The following is an 18,327-nucleotide window of genomic DNA, read 5'->3' on the forward strand; positions in this document are numbered from 1 at the left end:
TCTGTTGGGAATCACCCAGAATGGCTGGGGAAACCCAGTCAGATGAGCGGAGTTATTATTATTAGAAGAGAAGAGTTTGGATTTGATATCCCGCTTTATCACTACCCAAAGGAGTCTCAAAGCGGCTAACATTCTCCTTTCCCTTCCTCCCCTCACAACAAACACTCTGTGAGGTGAGTGGGGCTGAGAGACTTCAGAGAAGTGTTACTAGCCCAAGGTCACCCAGCAGCTGCATGTGGAGGAGCGGAGACACGAACCCGGTTCACCAGATTACGAGTCCACCGCTCTTAACCACTACACCACACTGGCACACATGATGATGATTATGTGTTTGTGTGTGCAACTAGCAAGCAAATAATGGACTAAGTTCCGTCCCCCCCTGTTATGTACTGAGTTGAATAGGATCCAAACTGCAGCAGTCTGATTGGTCCTAGAACAATAGAATCCAAAAGGCAGCAGTCTGATTGGTCCTAGAACAATAGGATTCAGAATGCAGCAGTCTGATTGGTCCTAGAACAATACAGCAGTATGATTGGTTGGCAGGAACCATCCAATCATGCTCCAGATAGAAGTGAATCCACAACCTGATTGGCTTATAGTAGAATTCCGGAATTGGCCAATCATGTGCAGCCCATTGTGTAAATAATGTATATAAAGCAGATACTTTGAGGGGACTTGCATTCATTCCTCCTCACCAATATGAGCTGAATAAAGAGCATGAAATCACTTTGCGACTCTGAGTATATTTCACCCCCCCCACCTCCCCACTGAAGTCACATTCTTCTGGCTGCACTCTGCACTAAAGCAAAATTTCTCTTAGCCCAGCACAAATCTGCAGCATGGGCTGGCTTCATTCTTCCGCTCCCAGCCCATGAGGCAGCCTTTCCTGTTTTGAAAAAGAAAAGTGAAAATCCTGAGGGATTCATGTCCTTAGTGTTTCTTGATGCCTCATCTGTGTTTATCATCAGATAAATGAGTGCACTGACACATGCCCTTTAAATACTGTTCTCTCCATGTCTCTGGGTCTCGTGTCAGTATTTCTCTGCACAGCATGGTGATCAGAGGCTTAACTCACTCCAGGGTGCACTGAGTTTTGGGAATCCTGTGCCTGGGATCTCAATGATTGCCATGGCATCTGTCTTTCCCTTTGTCCAGCATGGAGGGGCTACCATACCCTGTTGGCTTCTCTTGCCTGTGCATCAGTAAACTCGGGCAGAAACTCTTGTGGCTTTTGAGATAGAGAGCTTGTAACAGGGTGCTGTCTTTCAAACAGTGTCCAAGAGTGTCATTTTTCGGGATGTTCCTTGTTCTTTTCCAACACTGCTTCTACTTGGCACTGGCAAATGACACAAGATCTTCTATGCTCCAGGCAGACTTCACATAAATACAAGCAAATAAAGTTTGTATAAACATATTCATCATCTCCGATCACATTGCTCATGATTTTGTTTCAGTATTTTGAGCCTGGATTTTTATTGTGACATTTTTATATATTGTTTTATTTGTGTTTTAGCTTTGTGATTTTATGGTTTTTATTTTGCAAATTGCTCACAGACATTATTATTATTATTATTCAGAGGTTTATACATTTATTAAATAAACAAAACAGGCAAATTGTGGCAATTGAGCCTCCCCTTTGATCCAGCGTACCAAGAAGCAGCGACCAGTCATTGAAGACACAAGGTTGTGTCAGAAATGTACATTTCTGCCCACCCGATTGCCACAGAAATGCCTCATGCCCTCTGAATTTGATTCGTGTCCTCACCCAGCGCAGACAAGTCCTCATTTTGAGTAGCTGCTAATAAGACCTGATCCAAAAACCCAATTAAAAACAGCACTGTCTGTTTTGATCCATTTCATTTCCAATGGCACATTTTCTTTGCTTATTTTCGTGAAATTGCAAGACCCCAGAAGTGTTCTGGAAGCCCATCAAATGCCCAAGCAGCAAATCAACAACAGGATAATAATTACAGAGACAATTGTCCTGTTGCATGTGTTAGCAGGAGTTTGACTTTCACACTTGATATTAGAATTACCTGAATATTCATCTGTTTATATTGCAACATGAATGTCATCGTTGGCTTTGCTTAGAGAATGTATGTGGGCAGAACCCAGCGTAAGAATGAAAACCTCTCTTGTACACACGTGAAATAAGCTAGACCAGATATTTAGTAATTTAAAGTAGTTTGAGCTTTACATGCAGGATGCTACTGGGGGTGGGGATGTTCAACTAAATCTAAGGGAGTTGCAGTTGGTTTGTAAATATGTCAAATTATACAGCCAGGTCAACCTAATTCTGTGAAGGGAAAAATTAGGCCAAATTGTGTATCTTTTACTTAATGAAGTCACTTCACTTTGTTGATTACAGTTTTGTGTTGCATTCCAGTATGCTCTTAGGGAAGCTTGTGTTCCATTGTAATCAAGTGGAATTAGACATGGCTAATTCTGCCTAAGAACCTCAAGTGGGACCATTCATAAAATGGCATCTCCTCGACTTCCTTCTTCACCCCCCCCCTTGTTTCTCTGCAGTGTGTTCCAGAGGGTTGGAGGAGCCGCTGCTGTGTGGGTGGCAAACGGGCAGAAATCCAAGGCTGCCTCCTTGCATGAGTTGCCTTTGGATGTTTCCAAGCCTCTGTACTCGGTTGCATTTTATATTCTGGTGCTGTAGTTTTTCTTCTCTCGTTTTCACTTGATTCAGATTCTTCTATTTCTGTTGTTGATGCTGATACGCTCCAGTTTTCAGGGAAGTTGTTTTGGTGTGTTTTCAAGCTACTATATGGCTGTTGTTTTTTTTTACGCTGCCTTGCAGATGGCCAGAACGGAATCCACAATTTCAATTTTAAAAAAGTATGTGTTGACAGCCATTAAGGGATACATGTTGATCTCTCTCTGCTATCCCCACATCCCCATGTGCTTCTGAACAGCTCCCAGGCCTAATGAAATTGTCAAATAGTTTGGATGAATTGGGAGGAATTGGGAATATAAAGATATAATACCCTCCAATTAATGGACTGACAGTATGACATGACTGGCAATTTATGAACGGGCTGCTTTCAGGTGCCAACTTTGTATGCATAAATACGATAATATTTGGAATGAGTTTATACAAAATGAAGTAGGCTATTAGCATTTACATAAGCACTAGGACAATAACTCTATACCAATTTAAACAGGAATGTAAGGGACAAAAAAAAAAATAGTTTGGATGAATTGCTGAATAAATTGTACAAATTATTACTCTGTTCTATGGACCTCTTGTGGCCTGCGGTCCTTTACGGTTGTACCTTGGAAGTCAAACGGAATCCGTTTCGGAAGTCCGTTTGACTTCCAATATGTTTGAAAACCAAATCGTGGCTTCTGATTGGCTGCAGGAAGCTCCTGCAGCCAATCAGAAGTCCCAGAAGCCCCTTCGGATTTTCAGGTTCCAAAAGAACATTCACAAACAGGAACAATTATTTCTGGGTTTGCAGCGTTCGGGAGCCAAAACGTCCAAGTTCCAGGGCATTTGACAACCAAAGTACGACTCTATGGCACTCTATGGCAGGTCACCACACTTAAGGTAGCTGAACTGTAACTTCCATCGGTCCCAACCATGGCCAGTGGTCCTTGGGGACCTAGTAACTGTAGCGGTTGCATATTCCTTCTTCTTTGTCATACTCCAAAATGTTAAACCAGGCCCACCTTGAGTATCGACATTTCAAAATCAGATTACCAAATAGCATACTTTTAGACGCTTTGCTATTCATGCTTTTGATATACGGTTTCAATACTTTTTGCAGTGCTAATTATTTTTTAATGGAGCTGCACTAACACAAATGGTGAAAGGGACTCTTAATCCCGAAGAGGTTCCCAATAGTGGAAGTGGCGGCAAGGTGATTTTTACCCACTCCCCTCTAGAACCCCCTAATATAACCATCCACACTGTTCTCCAAGTCCACAGAGCAGGTTTTCTAAGGGGGGAGAAGTAGGAAGTGGCAAAAACAACCCCCCCAATGTCTCAAGTTTCCCGTGTGAAGCTCAACTCATGGGAACATTGGATCCAATGTCCTGATGTCACTTTGATGGCGTTTGATTGTAATGACCAAAACATTGGACTGGATCCAATTGACTAGATCCACTAGCGCAAGAACTTTTAGTTGCTCAAAGAAACTTCCCCTCCCTCTCCTCTCTCCCCATAAATCTTTTCTGGGCTTTCCTGCCGAACCCTCTGGAGCAGATTTGGGGAGGGTGTGGGGAGAGGGAGGGGAAGTTGTATTGCAGGAGCAGAAATCCCTGTACTAGCTGTTCTCTTTAGTTGGATACTGCCCATTGTCCAGAGAAAACAAGAGATTTGGCTACCGATGGAAACCAATAATATATCACTGACATAAACACCACTGAAGTTGTGAGGATTGCTGCCCACAAGACGAGCACATTGAAAGAAAGTTAGTGCACTATTGGAATTACGGTGGGCATAATTAAACTGTCCAAGCTGAATACAGTGTCTTAAAAGCAGCAGTTTAATTACTGGAGGTTGTTTTCATACAGCTGTTCGCATAATCACAATATTATGCCCTACAGGAATCTTCTGAGGGAGGCATTTCTCAAACCGCAATAAGCCGGAAGATGTAAATGTCATTTTCTGAAATAATACTCTCTGATCGCAGGTATGAAGAAAATATTCTGCTCTTCATTAAATTGTCGTGTCACATTTAAGTTTTGTTTTTTAATTTCCAGCTCTCAGGTAAGCACAGGTTTGCTCTGCTTCGTGGTGACAGCAAAAGGTCTTGGCTTGGCAATATTCGCCATGTAAATTAGCACCTAAGGGGGTTATGCATCAAAATTAATCTTCTCTGTACTGTAGCAGCATCTTATCTGCTTATATTGTGCTTAAAACGGGTCCTTTGCCCACACAGTTTAATTTTTAAACACGAATGTGGTAGATCTAATAGTAGTTTAAAATTACATTTTGCACCTAGTCTGAGATGCTAACCACTACACTACACTGCCTATGTTTAACGATTTCCTATCCTACTCTTGAAGCAGCCAATAATTAAAATCACATAACTGAAAAACAGAACAGTCAAAAGGTACTAATACAATCTGAAAAGCTAAAACACTTGAGAAAATAAAAAGGCTTCACCCAGCACTGAAGAAAAGAGAGGTGGGACTCAGAGCCAGGTGAGCGTCTCTCGGGATGTGGGGAGCATCCCAGAGCTGAGGATTATTTTTATACAGGGGTTGCTATCTGTCGCTATTCAGATGTTGTTGAAATACAGCTTCCATCATCTCTGATCATTGGCCATCCTGGCTTGGGCTGGTGGGAGTTGGCATTCAGCAGTATCAGAGGACCATAGATTAGCTCTCCCCCTGCTAATATCTGGACAGGTTCATGTGGGAGAAGGTTGTCCTAAAATGACTAAAAGAAAGTAATCGGCAAACATTACGTAGGTATTCTGTATGCCTCCATTTTAATCCATGAATCTAGCTGCATTAACAACATATTAACTTGTAGCAATATTTGGACAGAGCTCTGGTAAAACTGCATGACATCCGGAATAATATTTTAAGACAGCACATAGCAAGCTAAGGAAAGAGCTCACATTATAATCACAAATGTATAATCTCAGGTGCTTCATCTAATATCTCATTAAATGTTTGCTCCCGATTACATTTTCCGGTTGCCATTTCCATACAGCAGAGCAAGCACACACCAGTCTAACTTCTAACTAAGTCAACTCAGGGTCATTTGAATGTGAAGGGAAGCAGAATAATAATCTGTCTCCCATTTTCACAGGAAGTAGAATTAATTATTAAATGCAATATACCGTATTGGCCCAAATATAAGCCGCACCTTTAAAATTCAAGGGGGGAAAAGAAGAAAAGACAATACCCAAATATAAGCCGCTCCCTTAAAATTCCGCAGGCACTCACACCTGTTCTGTTTTACTGTATGTCTGTTTCAGCAGCGATAGCATAAAAGCCAATTTTTGTAAGGTCGCGAATTTAAGCCACACTTCAACTTTTCACTGTCAGAATTGGGGGGGGGGGGGAACAGTGAGGCTTAGATTCAGGCCAATACGGTATGTTACAGTGAAGGTCTGAAGCTGTCCCTCTTGACAATTGCTGGTGATGAGGGTTGACACTTTTCTGACCCTTCCCACATTTTCTGAAGTACCTGCTTTGAATGCAGAAGGTCCCAGGTTCATTCCCTGACATCTCTGGGTAGGGCTGGGAGACAGTCATGCCTGAAACCCTGAAGAGTTGCTGCCTGTCTGTGTATACAACACTGAGTTAAATGGACCTGTGGTCTAGCTTGGCGTAAGGTGATTCCTAAGTTGCACCAGCCAGGTATGCCAAGTTGGGGGTTGGGGGGTTGGGAGCCACACCCCAAAAATTTTGATGGAGGTGCCAGGCCCCCTCAATGTTCTGCAGTAGCTGTGCACACATGCTATAGGGTGTCCATACAACATGGCCCCACGCTCCACTGTGTGCACGAGTGATGTCAGAGCGCCTTTGCTGCTCACCAATTCTTCTCTGTAAATTTCACTCTGCTTCCCCACAATCACAGGCAATGTGCCTCCAAGACTTTGCCTTGAAAAAATATGTGATTCATAGTACAGGCAATGAAAATGCAGCACCAAAAGACACTCCTAATAAACAAATGACTTCTGCTTTGTAATGAAAAATGTTTTTTTTTAACCTTTCAACCACAGAACGCTTCCCCCAAACTTAAGAAGTGTCATCACTTGCCTTGTGAATCTTTGTCACTATGAATGGTACAACAAATTCTTTGCATGCAGAAGGTCCCAAGTTCTATTCCTGATATCTCAATTTAAAACACTGAATGTAGCAGAGCTGGCAAAGACCTCTGTCTGATACCTTGGAGACCCTGCCAGCTGGAGTAGCCAGTTCAAGGCTACTTGAACTGCTCTGACAGACATATGCCAAAAATGCAACAAGATGGTTGAAGTTTTGAATCTTCACTGGGAAATGGTTTTTATGGATACATGACAGTTTTCATTCTTGCAATCACCTATCTTTTCCTTTCCTTTATGACTTAGGAGGCAAAGGTGTTCCACTTCACTGCAAAGGCTTTCAATCCAAATTGTTCAGGGACACCAACCTTCCAGACCCTATTAGGTCTGCAATCATAAGCGCACATAACTGGAAGTGAGTCTCTTCAGATCCAGTAGCATTCACATTGAGTAAACAAGCAAAGGATCAGGCCACACAAATTCATCATGCATCATTTTCTCATATGATACCCCTACTTATTTAAACATAAAAACTGCTAGGGGTTATTGGTTCATGACTCTGTTGCCAAGAAAAGGTCCTAGTATAATACATTCCAGGTTTTTAAACAGTTGTGTTTTATTCCATTTTACATTTACACAGTTTGAAACAACATAAATAACAATATACCCCATACAGTTCAAAAACATAGAAGATCTGATTATCAGTAGAAATATCTATAGTTTAAGGCACTGAGAGAGGGAAGAAAGAGAAAGCATTTTAAGATGCTGGTTCCTCCAATTCAAGCACTTGTCCAGCTCGAATGTGCTCACCATTCGCACGCTTAAAAATACCCAAGCTACATTCATGGGCGTGCGCATACTGCTTCAATAATTCCTGACAGAAAAAAATCCTGTCCCATTTTTGCCAATGGTAAGAAACTGCTTTGCTTTGGAACATAATGAAGTGCTGTGCTAACCATGTTTAAACATATATTAAAACAATTATACAATATGGCTTTAAGACCCTGTATTTGGTTAAAATACAGCAAGCAACATTAGGTTAGGCAACCTCAATTGGCCTTCAACAAAACGAGTTTTGTTATAAATGTTAGGACTATTATGATAGATACTATACAAATCTTTTCTAGGAGGACTGCAATTAATTTTCAACCACAAAATTTTGGTGAGTGAAGGTATGGAAGATTCACAAAGGGAGTCCTTGTTTGTCTTTTTAATACTCCTTATTTAGCCCATACTCACAACTGCTTCTTTCCATGATCTGTAACTTCAGGGTCTTGAAGAACAAATAAACAAAATCAGTGGTTTCTTATCATGAGGTAATCCCAGCCATTCAGAGATCTTGTAGTTGATCGTATTAGGGCATGTTATGGTATTATGAAGCAAAACCAGAGTGAGTGCAATGTTTCTTGTTACCAATCTGAATTAGCCAGCATTTTTGTCCCATTTGTAATTCTTACAATAGGTAATTGCTGAAAACATTTATGTGTGTTTCATGGATGGCGGTGAAGTTTTTCACAATTACTCATCCCACCCGCCTTGCTTTTGGCTTGGCCTTACTCTACGCAAAACTGAATTAAAAAAGCTGCTTTCAGCATGTCACAATTACATGTATAGTATCCCTTCAATAAAAGGAAGTGGTAGATGACATTCGGTTATGGATGTAAACTAGAGTTCAGTCTTGTGCGTACAAACTACATAATGCCATGTAAGGAAGGTAAGTATCACAGCGGTAAGTTTCCAAGATTCATTGAGATACATTTGTTAACGGAAGTGTAACCAGGTTTTTGGAGTCTAAGTAGTGACACCTTGTGGCCGGTTTAGTAACACCAAGCCTTTGCATTTTAAATGATCTATAAATTGTGTGTGTGTTTTGAACAGTGCATGTTCATACAGACAGAGAGGGTTATGACAATACAGAAAATCTCTAGTCTGATAGTCAGACTAATTCCAACCTCCCTTCTGTTTACATACCAACAGAAAAAAGATCCACAAAATCCTTTGCAACTCAGGACTCCTCTGCACTTCCCAGGCATGGCCAGCACTTTAAAGCTCCATGTCCAGAGCAAATGGTAATCCATGGAAACTCCAAGTTGCAGTTTGTTACACTTCATCTTTAAAGAGCGGGTTTTTGCGGAGAAAGTTCTGAGGCAGAGAAAGAGAGAGAGCTGTAAAGCCCGGACCTATGCCTGGAGAGAATAGGGGAAAAGGTTAAGTGTGGATAAGCCCTCAAAGGAGTTCAACATACTTTATCATGAGGCCCCTAATATGCTACTAACAACCAGGGTGGGGAGACAGAACCAAGGAGGACAGGGGGCTGATCATTGAATTTTTTAAAAAAATATTTTTTTAAAAAACTTAGTCTTTGACATATTATGGATGTTTACAAAATTCGAAAAGTAAATGTTATTTAACAGTAAAAGACCTGTAGCCCCACAAACATATATGTGTGTGTAGATTTACTGAGTTTATGTATGAATATGTGAGCGTGTGATATGTATTTTAATTCATTCTGGACGGGGATATTTAAGGAAGGACGCAGTATTAGTGTGTACCTGTGTGTGGAGGAGTCCCATAGGGCTCAATATATATCTGTTTTCCCTCTCTCACCATTGGTACATACACAAAGGAATGCTGAAGCACTGCAAGGGAAGAGGGGTCTGTGCGCCCTCCCCACGCCCCTGCCCAGCCTTCCCTAGTTATGTGATGCATGTCACTAGTACACCAGAGGGAGAAAACAGGAGGGTGTGCCAAAAGCAGGACCGGATCATGCCCTAAGAGTTCAGAACAATGTGGGCAACAAATCATTATAAATACAACAACAAAATTCAGGCGGTGCTCTAATATTAAACCTACAGCAATATTTATATATTATATAATATATATATATATATTAAAGATTATAAGTCCTCCCTGACGTGTTTACGTCCATCTTGAAAATCTTTCTGTTCTGGTGCCAACCATGTGAAGTACACTTTCACCGGATCGACGTTCCAGTGTTTGTGAAATGATATTGGAACTTGATGGGAAAGATAGTCCTTTGGGTAATCCATTGGCCGAGCCTATAAAAGGTGGAAAGAGAGTCAATGAGTTTCATGTGGCGTGAAAGCTTTTACTAGAATCACACATAAAGATGCCTTTATGCAGTAAGGTCAAGCCCAGTGAAGACAATTGGACCATATGCATGGTAGGGGTTGCAGCTACAGAGTATGTGTGAACATTGGGCTTTATGCATGTAAGACTGGGTGCCAGTGTGGATCCAACACACCAAGTGGAATTGGTCTGGCATGTTTCCAACAGACAGGATCTGAATGTCCGCATACAGCTAATAAAACCGCCACACTGTTTCTTCCTGTATGTATGTTAAACAACTCTGCATATACCTAGCTTAATACAAACAGAGATTTTCAGAACCATAACCACTTCATTCACATATAATCCATTAACTATAAAACCATTTTGTTGATAGGTTATGATCTGAAGGAAAGAGAAACAGATGCAAGTTGTTTTATTGTTACATATTGCATATTTTGCACTGAGAGAGAGATCTGGTTTAGAGTTGAGAGTATAGCATAATGAAAATGAAGGGTGCAATTAAGATAAATGCCTACTCTAGTCAAGATAAACAAGGGAAGATGTCAACTAGATAAAAGAAACACATCAAACCCAAGCAAAAACTGATGAAGTGATGATCCAAAAATATTCCTCTGAAAAATAGATATCCACACTTCTCTTATCTTGTGTAGGGGGAGATTAGACACATTTTTAGTAGACTCCTCCATAGATTTTTGGGTTGAATCATGTGACCATAACGTTAGCTACAGAAAAACCTGTGGAGCAGTTCTTAACTACATAAAAACCTGATGCGGCAAGAATCATTGTTATTAAACGTCACAGTTCCCAAGATTTCTAAGCAACACAGGGTTGGAGTTCCCATGCAATATATTTATTAAATGCCACTGTGTAATTAGCCAGGCTTTTCACTGGAGTCAGTTGGTGGGAGCATATTTTGGAAGTGCTCAAAGAACTTCACAAGCTTCCAGTTTAAAAATTCCTTCCAGTAGCACCTTAGAGACCAACAAAGTTTGTTATTGGTATGAGAGTTTGTGCATGCACCCTTCAGCTCATACCAATAACAAACTTAGTTGGTCTCTAAGGTGCTACTGGAAGGATTTTTTTAAATTTTGTTTTGACTATGGCATACCAACACGGCTACCTACCTGTAACTAAAGCTTCCAGTTTGTGAGCGCAAGTCTTCACCTTTAAAGCCCTATATGGTTCAGGACTCAGTAAGGAGCCCCTACTCCTTTACTAAACTACCCAAGTACCAAGGTCACCACTGGGGGTCCTCCTCCCTGGACTTCCACCATCCAAGGTAAGACTAAGAGCCTTTGCAGTGAGTTCTACCCTGTTTGTGGAATTCCCTCTTGGGGGAAGTTTGCATGATACCACCATTGTAATCACTTCAGTGCTAGGCAAGTTTTTAAAAAATTCTCCCAGGGTTTATATTATATAACATTTTATTTTAACCAGTTGTTATTTATGCATTTTATCTTGTTTCTGTAAGCCACCCTGAAAGCTCTGCTGAAGGATGGTATATACTTTTTTTGGATGTAATTAATTAATTAGCATTTATTGTATTCCACATTATTCAAGTTTGCATTGAAATCACTGAAGCCTTCCATCCTTGCTTGAACTTCCTGAAATGAAATCAAATCCCACTTTTGTTCCAGTACCAGAATCTGATTGCCAACACAATCATGGTGCTGAATGATCAATAGGTGACATTATTACCATAATACAAATCAAGCATCTGGGGCTCTTGCTAATCTGCAAAGTCTATTGAGGATCAGGCCAACAGAATGAGACAATTAAAAGTAATTTGTTCATGAAAGCCTTTTCAGCATCCCAACAGGATCTACTTTTCACTGTCTCATAATGCAACAGTGCACATTAGTGAAGTATTCATGCCAAAGCAAACAAATTTACACACACTGGTTGCCATTAAATATTTAAATTTGGCTCTGTAAATCTAGTGAAGGAAATAAAAGGGATTTTAGATGACAAAATAATTAATTATACCTCAGCAACACTTCAGCATTGTAATCAGGCAGTTATTTTAAAAGGGCAGCTTATTCTAAAGAGATGTCTCCCCTTCAACTCTTGTTTTCATGTTCTTATGGAATTGAAATTTAAATATGTAATTGAACCCCAGGAAAGAAAAGCAACCCGGATTGCATAAAAATGAATGGGCTATTATTGCACAAGGCCCTGACATGGATTGCTGTTGTTGTTGCAATAGAGAAGATACCTAGAGAAAGTCTGTTTTCTGCTTCATTGCTTCAGCTATGTTGTTGAGATTGAAATCAGAATATAGTGGTACCTTGGGTTACATACACTTCAGTTACAGACTCCGCTAACCCAGAAATATTACCTCAGGTTAAGAACTTTGCTTCAGGATGAGAACAGAAATTGCGCGGCGTCAGTGGAAGGCCCCATTAGCTAAAGGGGTGCTTCAGGTTAAGAACGGACCTCCGGAACGAATTAAGTACTTAACCTGAGGTACCACTGTATAACTAGATTCCTGGACAAAATCTTATAGGAAGTATTAGCATCAATGGCAAATACAAACTTGAATTTTAGCTAGCGATTAACACTAATTTGGTTTTATGCCTAATTCCGTGCTGTTTGTTTAAATCTCTAATGTTTATAGTTTGGACAGGGGACTATGAGGGGACAGACCATAGTCCAGGGGTTAGATGCCTATTTTACATGCAAAAGGTCCTAGGCTCAATCTGTGGCATATATATATATATCTGCTTGGGGCCCTAGAAATCTGTTGCCCGTCAGAGTAGATAACACTGCACTGGGTGAAACATGTGACTGGATGAAACATGTATCACAATGCTAGCAGAAATTTAAAAAAGACTAGTTGTGGACAGTCCCTCACATAGTTAATATCACTAGTGATAGAGCTGGTTCGCACAAACTGCTAAGCCAAAGTATAATTTAGAGTGAACAGACAAGTATGCAGAGAGGAGATCACAACTGCTTTGTTTCTCTGCTGGTCTGGCTGCTGCTGCTGCTGCTGCTGCACTGCTGAAAACAAAGTCGTGACTTGTAAAACTTGCCTGGAGCAAGACAAACCACTTGGATGACACGCTAAGCCAATTCAGTGTTTTTAAGATGTCACAATACATGTTGTTGTTTTGCTGCAAGAGATACCTCTTTCAGCTCCCCCTCTGGAAACGGAGGCTAAACTGCAATTTAGTTGAGAGAAACTGGGTGACTTCTGGGCTAGAGGGAGACAGAATTCCTCTGGCTGGAATAAATCACCTAGTACAGTAGTGCCTTGGGTTACATATGCTTCAGGTTACAGACTCTGCTAACCCAGAAATAGTGCTTCAGGTTAAGAACTTTGCTTCAGGATGAGAACAGAAATCGTGCTCCAGTGGCGCGGCAGCAGCAGGAGGCCCCATTAGCTAAAGTGGTGCTTCAGGTTAAGAACAGTTTCAGGTTAAGAACGGACCTCCGGAACGAATTAAGTACTTAACCCGAGGTACCACTGTATGTCAGTTTCTGCCTACCTCATTACTGTATTAACCAGTCAGTGGGGATAATGGCGACGAATGCCCCAGAACAAAGGACCGATCATGACTTGAGTTTCCTATCTTAAACTGTTGATTCCATGTTCAAAGAGAAAATTTCATTAGATAAACTATATGCTGACCTCATCTGAGATCTGAGGATGTATCTTAATTCCCTGTAATCCACATCTTCCAGAAGGACATACAAATCTCAAATGAAATTGTCCTTGGTCCTTCTAACAGAGTCTGTTAAATAGAGGCTAAAGCCATCCTTCAGAAGGAAGATGGTTGTTTAATGTGAACAAGGAAGTAGAAGGCTTATGCACATGCACTATTGGAAGCTAGAAAGTCTGCATCAGCCTATGAAATTAATCCCAACAACACTGAAACATACTTTGTTATTTAAATCACATTTCAACATTACCTGGTCACACTTGTTACTGTTTTCATATTACATTTACAATCAGGTTCTAGATATATGTACTCAAAACAAGTATTTACATATTGTATTAAAATACAGATAGAAACATGCATTGCCTTTTGGGAAATGAATAGGTCTGACAAAGCAATAAAGCATGTTTTGTGTGAGAAAACTAAATACATAGCTAGACGTAGCAGAAACAAAACAAAACAAACCTTGACTAAAAAGCTAAACTGTAGTACAAATTCATCGTTAACAAATTCATTCTCATTAACCATAAGAGCTAAATATAAAAGCTGTGGAGTGTTATGATAGTAGCATTCTTTTTTTTTTAAAAGATTTTCTTGTTTTACAGAAGTAAGTGTAATGTCTCTTGTATTTTTTCCATGTAACGTTTTTACAAATCCATTTCATTTGTTGAGACATTAGGGGGAGGAAAAAAAAAGGGGTGGAGGGAGGGAAGATGGGTGGGGGTGGGGTCGGGTGGCGATGTTTCTATTATGCTTAATGTATGTAGGGTTTGGTGTCAGGGTTGCTTGTGCTGTTCACTTGTGTTCCTTTGGTGGTGAGAAAGGTTGGGGTTGGCCTAGGGTGTGGTTGTTTGTTTGTGATTGGCTGTGGTGATCTTTGTTTTCGTGTGTGAGCGGGGTGGGTGGGTGTTTTGGATCAGGTTAGCCATATTGATTTGTATGCTGTTGGTGGATTATTGTCATTGTCTTGTTGGGCTGTGTATGTGATAAAGGGGAGCCATACCGGGGTAAAGGCGTCTTCTTCTGTTTGTCCCCGTGTCAGTTTCAGTTTATTGGTTAATTTTTCTAGTAGGGCTGTTTCCCATTCTATTTGGTACCATTGGTCCATGCTTACTCCTGACAGGTCTCTCCAGTGTCTGGTTATGGTATTTCCGGCTGCTGAAAGTAGGTGGGTTATGAGTTCTTGGTGGTGTAAATGGGCATTGTTGCCTTGGAAGATGTTTAGTAGGGCCAATTCTGGGGTGATGTCTAATACTTGCTTAGTTATTTTACATATTTCTTGTGTGGCTGTTGTCCAGAATAGTTGGATTTTGGGGCACTCCCTACCCGGCAGGGGAGACACCTTGATCATGATATTAGCATTCTATGAAATAAGAGAATAGCTGTGAGAGAACCCTCTGGTATAAGAGCTGTTGACAGTGGAACAGACTCCTTTGCAAGTTGGCAGACTCTCCTTCCTTTGCAGGGGGTTGGACTAGATGACCCTCAGGATCCCTTCCAACTCTACAATTCTTTGATAGCTTTTTAATTATAGGTTATAAAGTGACTAAGGCAAGACACTATTTTTTATATATATTCTGCCAGAACAAAGTAAGAACCAAGTAAGATGTGGTGATATACCTATTTTTAGAAATGTGGTAAACTTTTAAGCACTGCAATATTAATGGCCTGTTCAGCTAACATTCCCTTCCTCCCCTGTTATTCTGAAAGGTTTTACATCTGTTCTCTAGCAAAAAATAAAATAAAAAAAATCAAGCAGGTTTTGTTTGTTCGTTTTTGAGTTTCCACTCCTTATAACACAATACTCAAAAGTTCCATTTTTTCGCTGGGTATGTGTGCGTAAGACTGAAGCCTTTATCATTTATTTATACCACTTCCAGAGGGTCAGTACACCCTTTTCAGTTTGCAATTTTCCGTGTATCCCAGGTTCACTGACAAGAGGAGACACTATGTAGGTGCAGCAAGATTTTACTAATACTATTTCCCATTTCAGAATCTAATAAATATTCTCTCCGCCCCCCCCCCCCGAAATTGTGCTTCTGTTACAGAAGCAGTTTAAGGGTGAAATCGAAGTGTCAGCTGGCTTGCACAACAAACTTCTGCTTATGGGAATGGGGCTTCCACCCTCCATCAGCTCCAGAGGAGATGGGCAGGGGGTGGGTGGGTTGCAGGAGTCCAGAGAGCAAGGGGAAGTTCTGCCACATCAACTGGTGTGATGTTGGATCTTGCCCCCAAATTACAAACTTCTCTTTATCCTGGCTTGCAGAACTTGAGGTTTATGTTTTTAGAACCCATCTTATTTTTATTACCATAAACCGTTTTTAATATTATGCTTTAATGCTGCTATCTGCCCTGGGACCTATGAGTAATAAAAAATTAATAAATTATACTCACCTGATGGAAGAGAGGGCTGTGTGTTATTGGAATTCCTAAACCACTGAAACACATTCCAATCACCATATCATCAGGGGCATCATTGCTGTAACACCGGCATTTACTAGCAAATAATCTTTGGATTGCTGCTCTACTGAAAACCATCCTTAAATGACAAAGTTAACAAGAAAAGTTTTAACTGTTATATCACTGCAAAAAGGTGCAAATTACGGCAATTACAAAATGACAGCACCAAATACAAACAGTCTACTAGCACAAAAGGTGTTTGGTAAAATTAACACTTGGGTCATGATACTCATAGGAATGAATGAAGATTGGTTGTGGACACTCCTTTATATGGTGAATATCACTAGTGATCTAGAGCTGGTTCACATGAATTGGTAAGTTAAACCATGGTTTTTAGTTAACAGGTGAGTGTGTGTGTGATCCTATAGAGATCTCACCTGCTTTGTTCCTCCTCTGGTCATGTTGCTGCTACGAGCTAAGCAATGGTTTGGCTTACGACGTCATCAAAACCTGGGCTAATGGTTTGTCTTTCTCCAGTCAACTTGAGTTTACAGTTCATGGCTTAGTACACAGCAGTGCAGCAGCAGGAGAAGCAGGGAAGGATACCAACCACTGCAATCTTCTCTTTGCGAAACCTCACATTAGCCCTAAACTATGGTTTGGATTAGCATTACACGTGAACCAGCTCATGGTGTCAGTTGTAACTATATATTACAGTCAGTGGCTCCTTTGATATTAGAAACATATTCCTATCTCACCTCTGTGCTTAAAAGTAATGTGCTCAAAAGCTAGGCTCATCACAACCTGAGAAAGTTAAGAAGGGTATCCAGTTGCTTGTGAAAATATTTACCCAAGCCACTAACCATGTCCTTTAAGATTACTGGAGTCTTATAGTCACTCCTTTTGACGCTGTAAGTTATTTCATAAGATGATAAGAACAGCATTTCTCCCTCAACTGATTTTTCTTAGCAGGGTGACAGCCAAGACAACTGTGCATCAAAAAGAGGCTCAACGCACTGTGAATGTGTAGAAAGTTGTTAATGTACATGCCTCCTGAGCATAGCAGAGACTCTAATGCTGCTATGCTGCAGTCATTTGGCTGGGTATTCCACTGCAGATGCCTCCTCTTGTTGGAAACAAAGCACCCTGAAAAACCTTGCCTGAGATGAGAGGGCTGCAGATGCAAAGAACTTTCTTTCCCAGCAGAAGAATGCAGCAATGCATCAGCAGTCTTGAGTGAACAGGTGCGGCAGCCACCTCAATACATGATTTTACCTGCCTCTCCTGTGCATGGAACTTATTCACTGCTCCCATGTGAAATGATCATTTTATTTTGCCCTAATGCGCATCACTTTACATTTGCACACACTGAATTGCATTTACCATTTTACTACCCATTCGTTCAGTTGCGAGGGATCCTTTGGGAGCTCATCACAACCCCTTTTTTCTTTTAATCACCTTGAACAATGTGGCCTCATCAACAAGCTTGGCTACCTCATGGCTCACCCTTAATCATTTATAAAACATTAAAAAGCAAAGGTAGTGAAATGCCTGCCAAAAACTTTTCTCTTCTGCCAGGCCCACGCAGGCAATTAAGAGTACATCATGCACAGTGGTCTATCAGTGTTTGTTTTTCATTTCTTTTTGCTTCTAACTGGCTTTAACTTTCTATGATTTTATAGCTTGGTTTTATGTTGTTGCAAGTGACTGTGATATATTTTTTATGATACAGCAGTACAGAAATGTTTTTGTAAAATAAATAAATAAGTCCCAATTCTGTTTAAATTAAACAACTTACCCTCCTCCACCAGTGATATAACTATAGCCTCCTGACCCCAATCCATAACCATAGCGTTCTCCAATAATCACTGGCTCGGTTGGGTTGTAGCAGCTGAGAAATTTCTGGAGCCTAGAAATGCTAAAAGATGAAGCAGCATATTCAAATACACTTAATTCCTTTAAGCAGTTCCAAAGCTCTTAAGCTGTCAGCCTAAACAAAACGTGCAGATTAATTGTTGACATTGAAGACTGAAACGAATGTCTTCTGATTATTTTAAGAAGTTGTTTCTCCGCCCTGCCCCCCCCCCAATAATAATATAAAAAATCCTCTTGGCTTTGCTTCAAAGTCAGATCTATATATTTAATGAAATATTACTTTAAAAGGAATATTTAAGTTTGTCTGACACACAGTGTCTTTACTTCATAATAAATAGCCATAGTTTCCCCCAGACTATTCCCTAAGGATGGCAAGCAGGAATGATTTCGGAGTTCAAAAGACAAATAGATCTTCATAAAAAATCTTTCATGTCAGTGTATATCATTTTAATGCATTTATATTTCAGAGCAACCTCAAACAAAATTAAGCAGGTTCAGAGAACTATTGTATTTTACGTTTTGAAAGAGGTATTTCTTGTCTCAAAATGTATAACTAGATC

At 40.4% G+C, this 18,327-nt stretch overlaps 2 protein-coding genes across 2 annotated transcripts in view; both read right to left on the bottom strand.

The window, feature by feature from the left end:
* The window catches only part of LOC310760467 (cilia- and flagella-associated protein 337-like), a 166,102-nt gene that overhangs the window by 17,981 nt on the left and 129,794 nt on the right, over positions 1 to 18,327 (bottom strand). The gene's annotated exons all lie outside the window — the stretch shown is intronic.
* Positions 7,329 to 18,327, bottom strand: part of B3GLCT (beta 3-glucosyltransferase) — a 71,570-nt gene continuing 60,571 nt past the window's right edge. Inside the window, 3 exon segments of the mRNA XM_083609180.1 lie at positions 7,329 to 9,796; positions 15,887 to 16,031; positions 17,691 to 17,810. Coding sequence (XP_083465306.1) covers positions 9,635 to 9,796; positions 15,887 to 16,031; positions 17,691 to 17,810 — 427 coding nt within the window. The 3' untranslated portion in view covers positions 7,329 to 9,634.

The sequence above is a fragment of the Podarcis filfolensis genome, assembly GCF_964270895.1.
Source record: "Podarcis filfolensis genome assembly, chromosome: 4".
NCBI classification, from domain to species: domain Eukaryota; kingdom Metazoa; phylum Chordata; class Lepidosauria; order Squamata; family Lacertidae; genus Podarcis; species Podarcis filfolensis.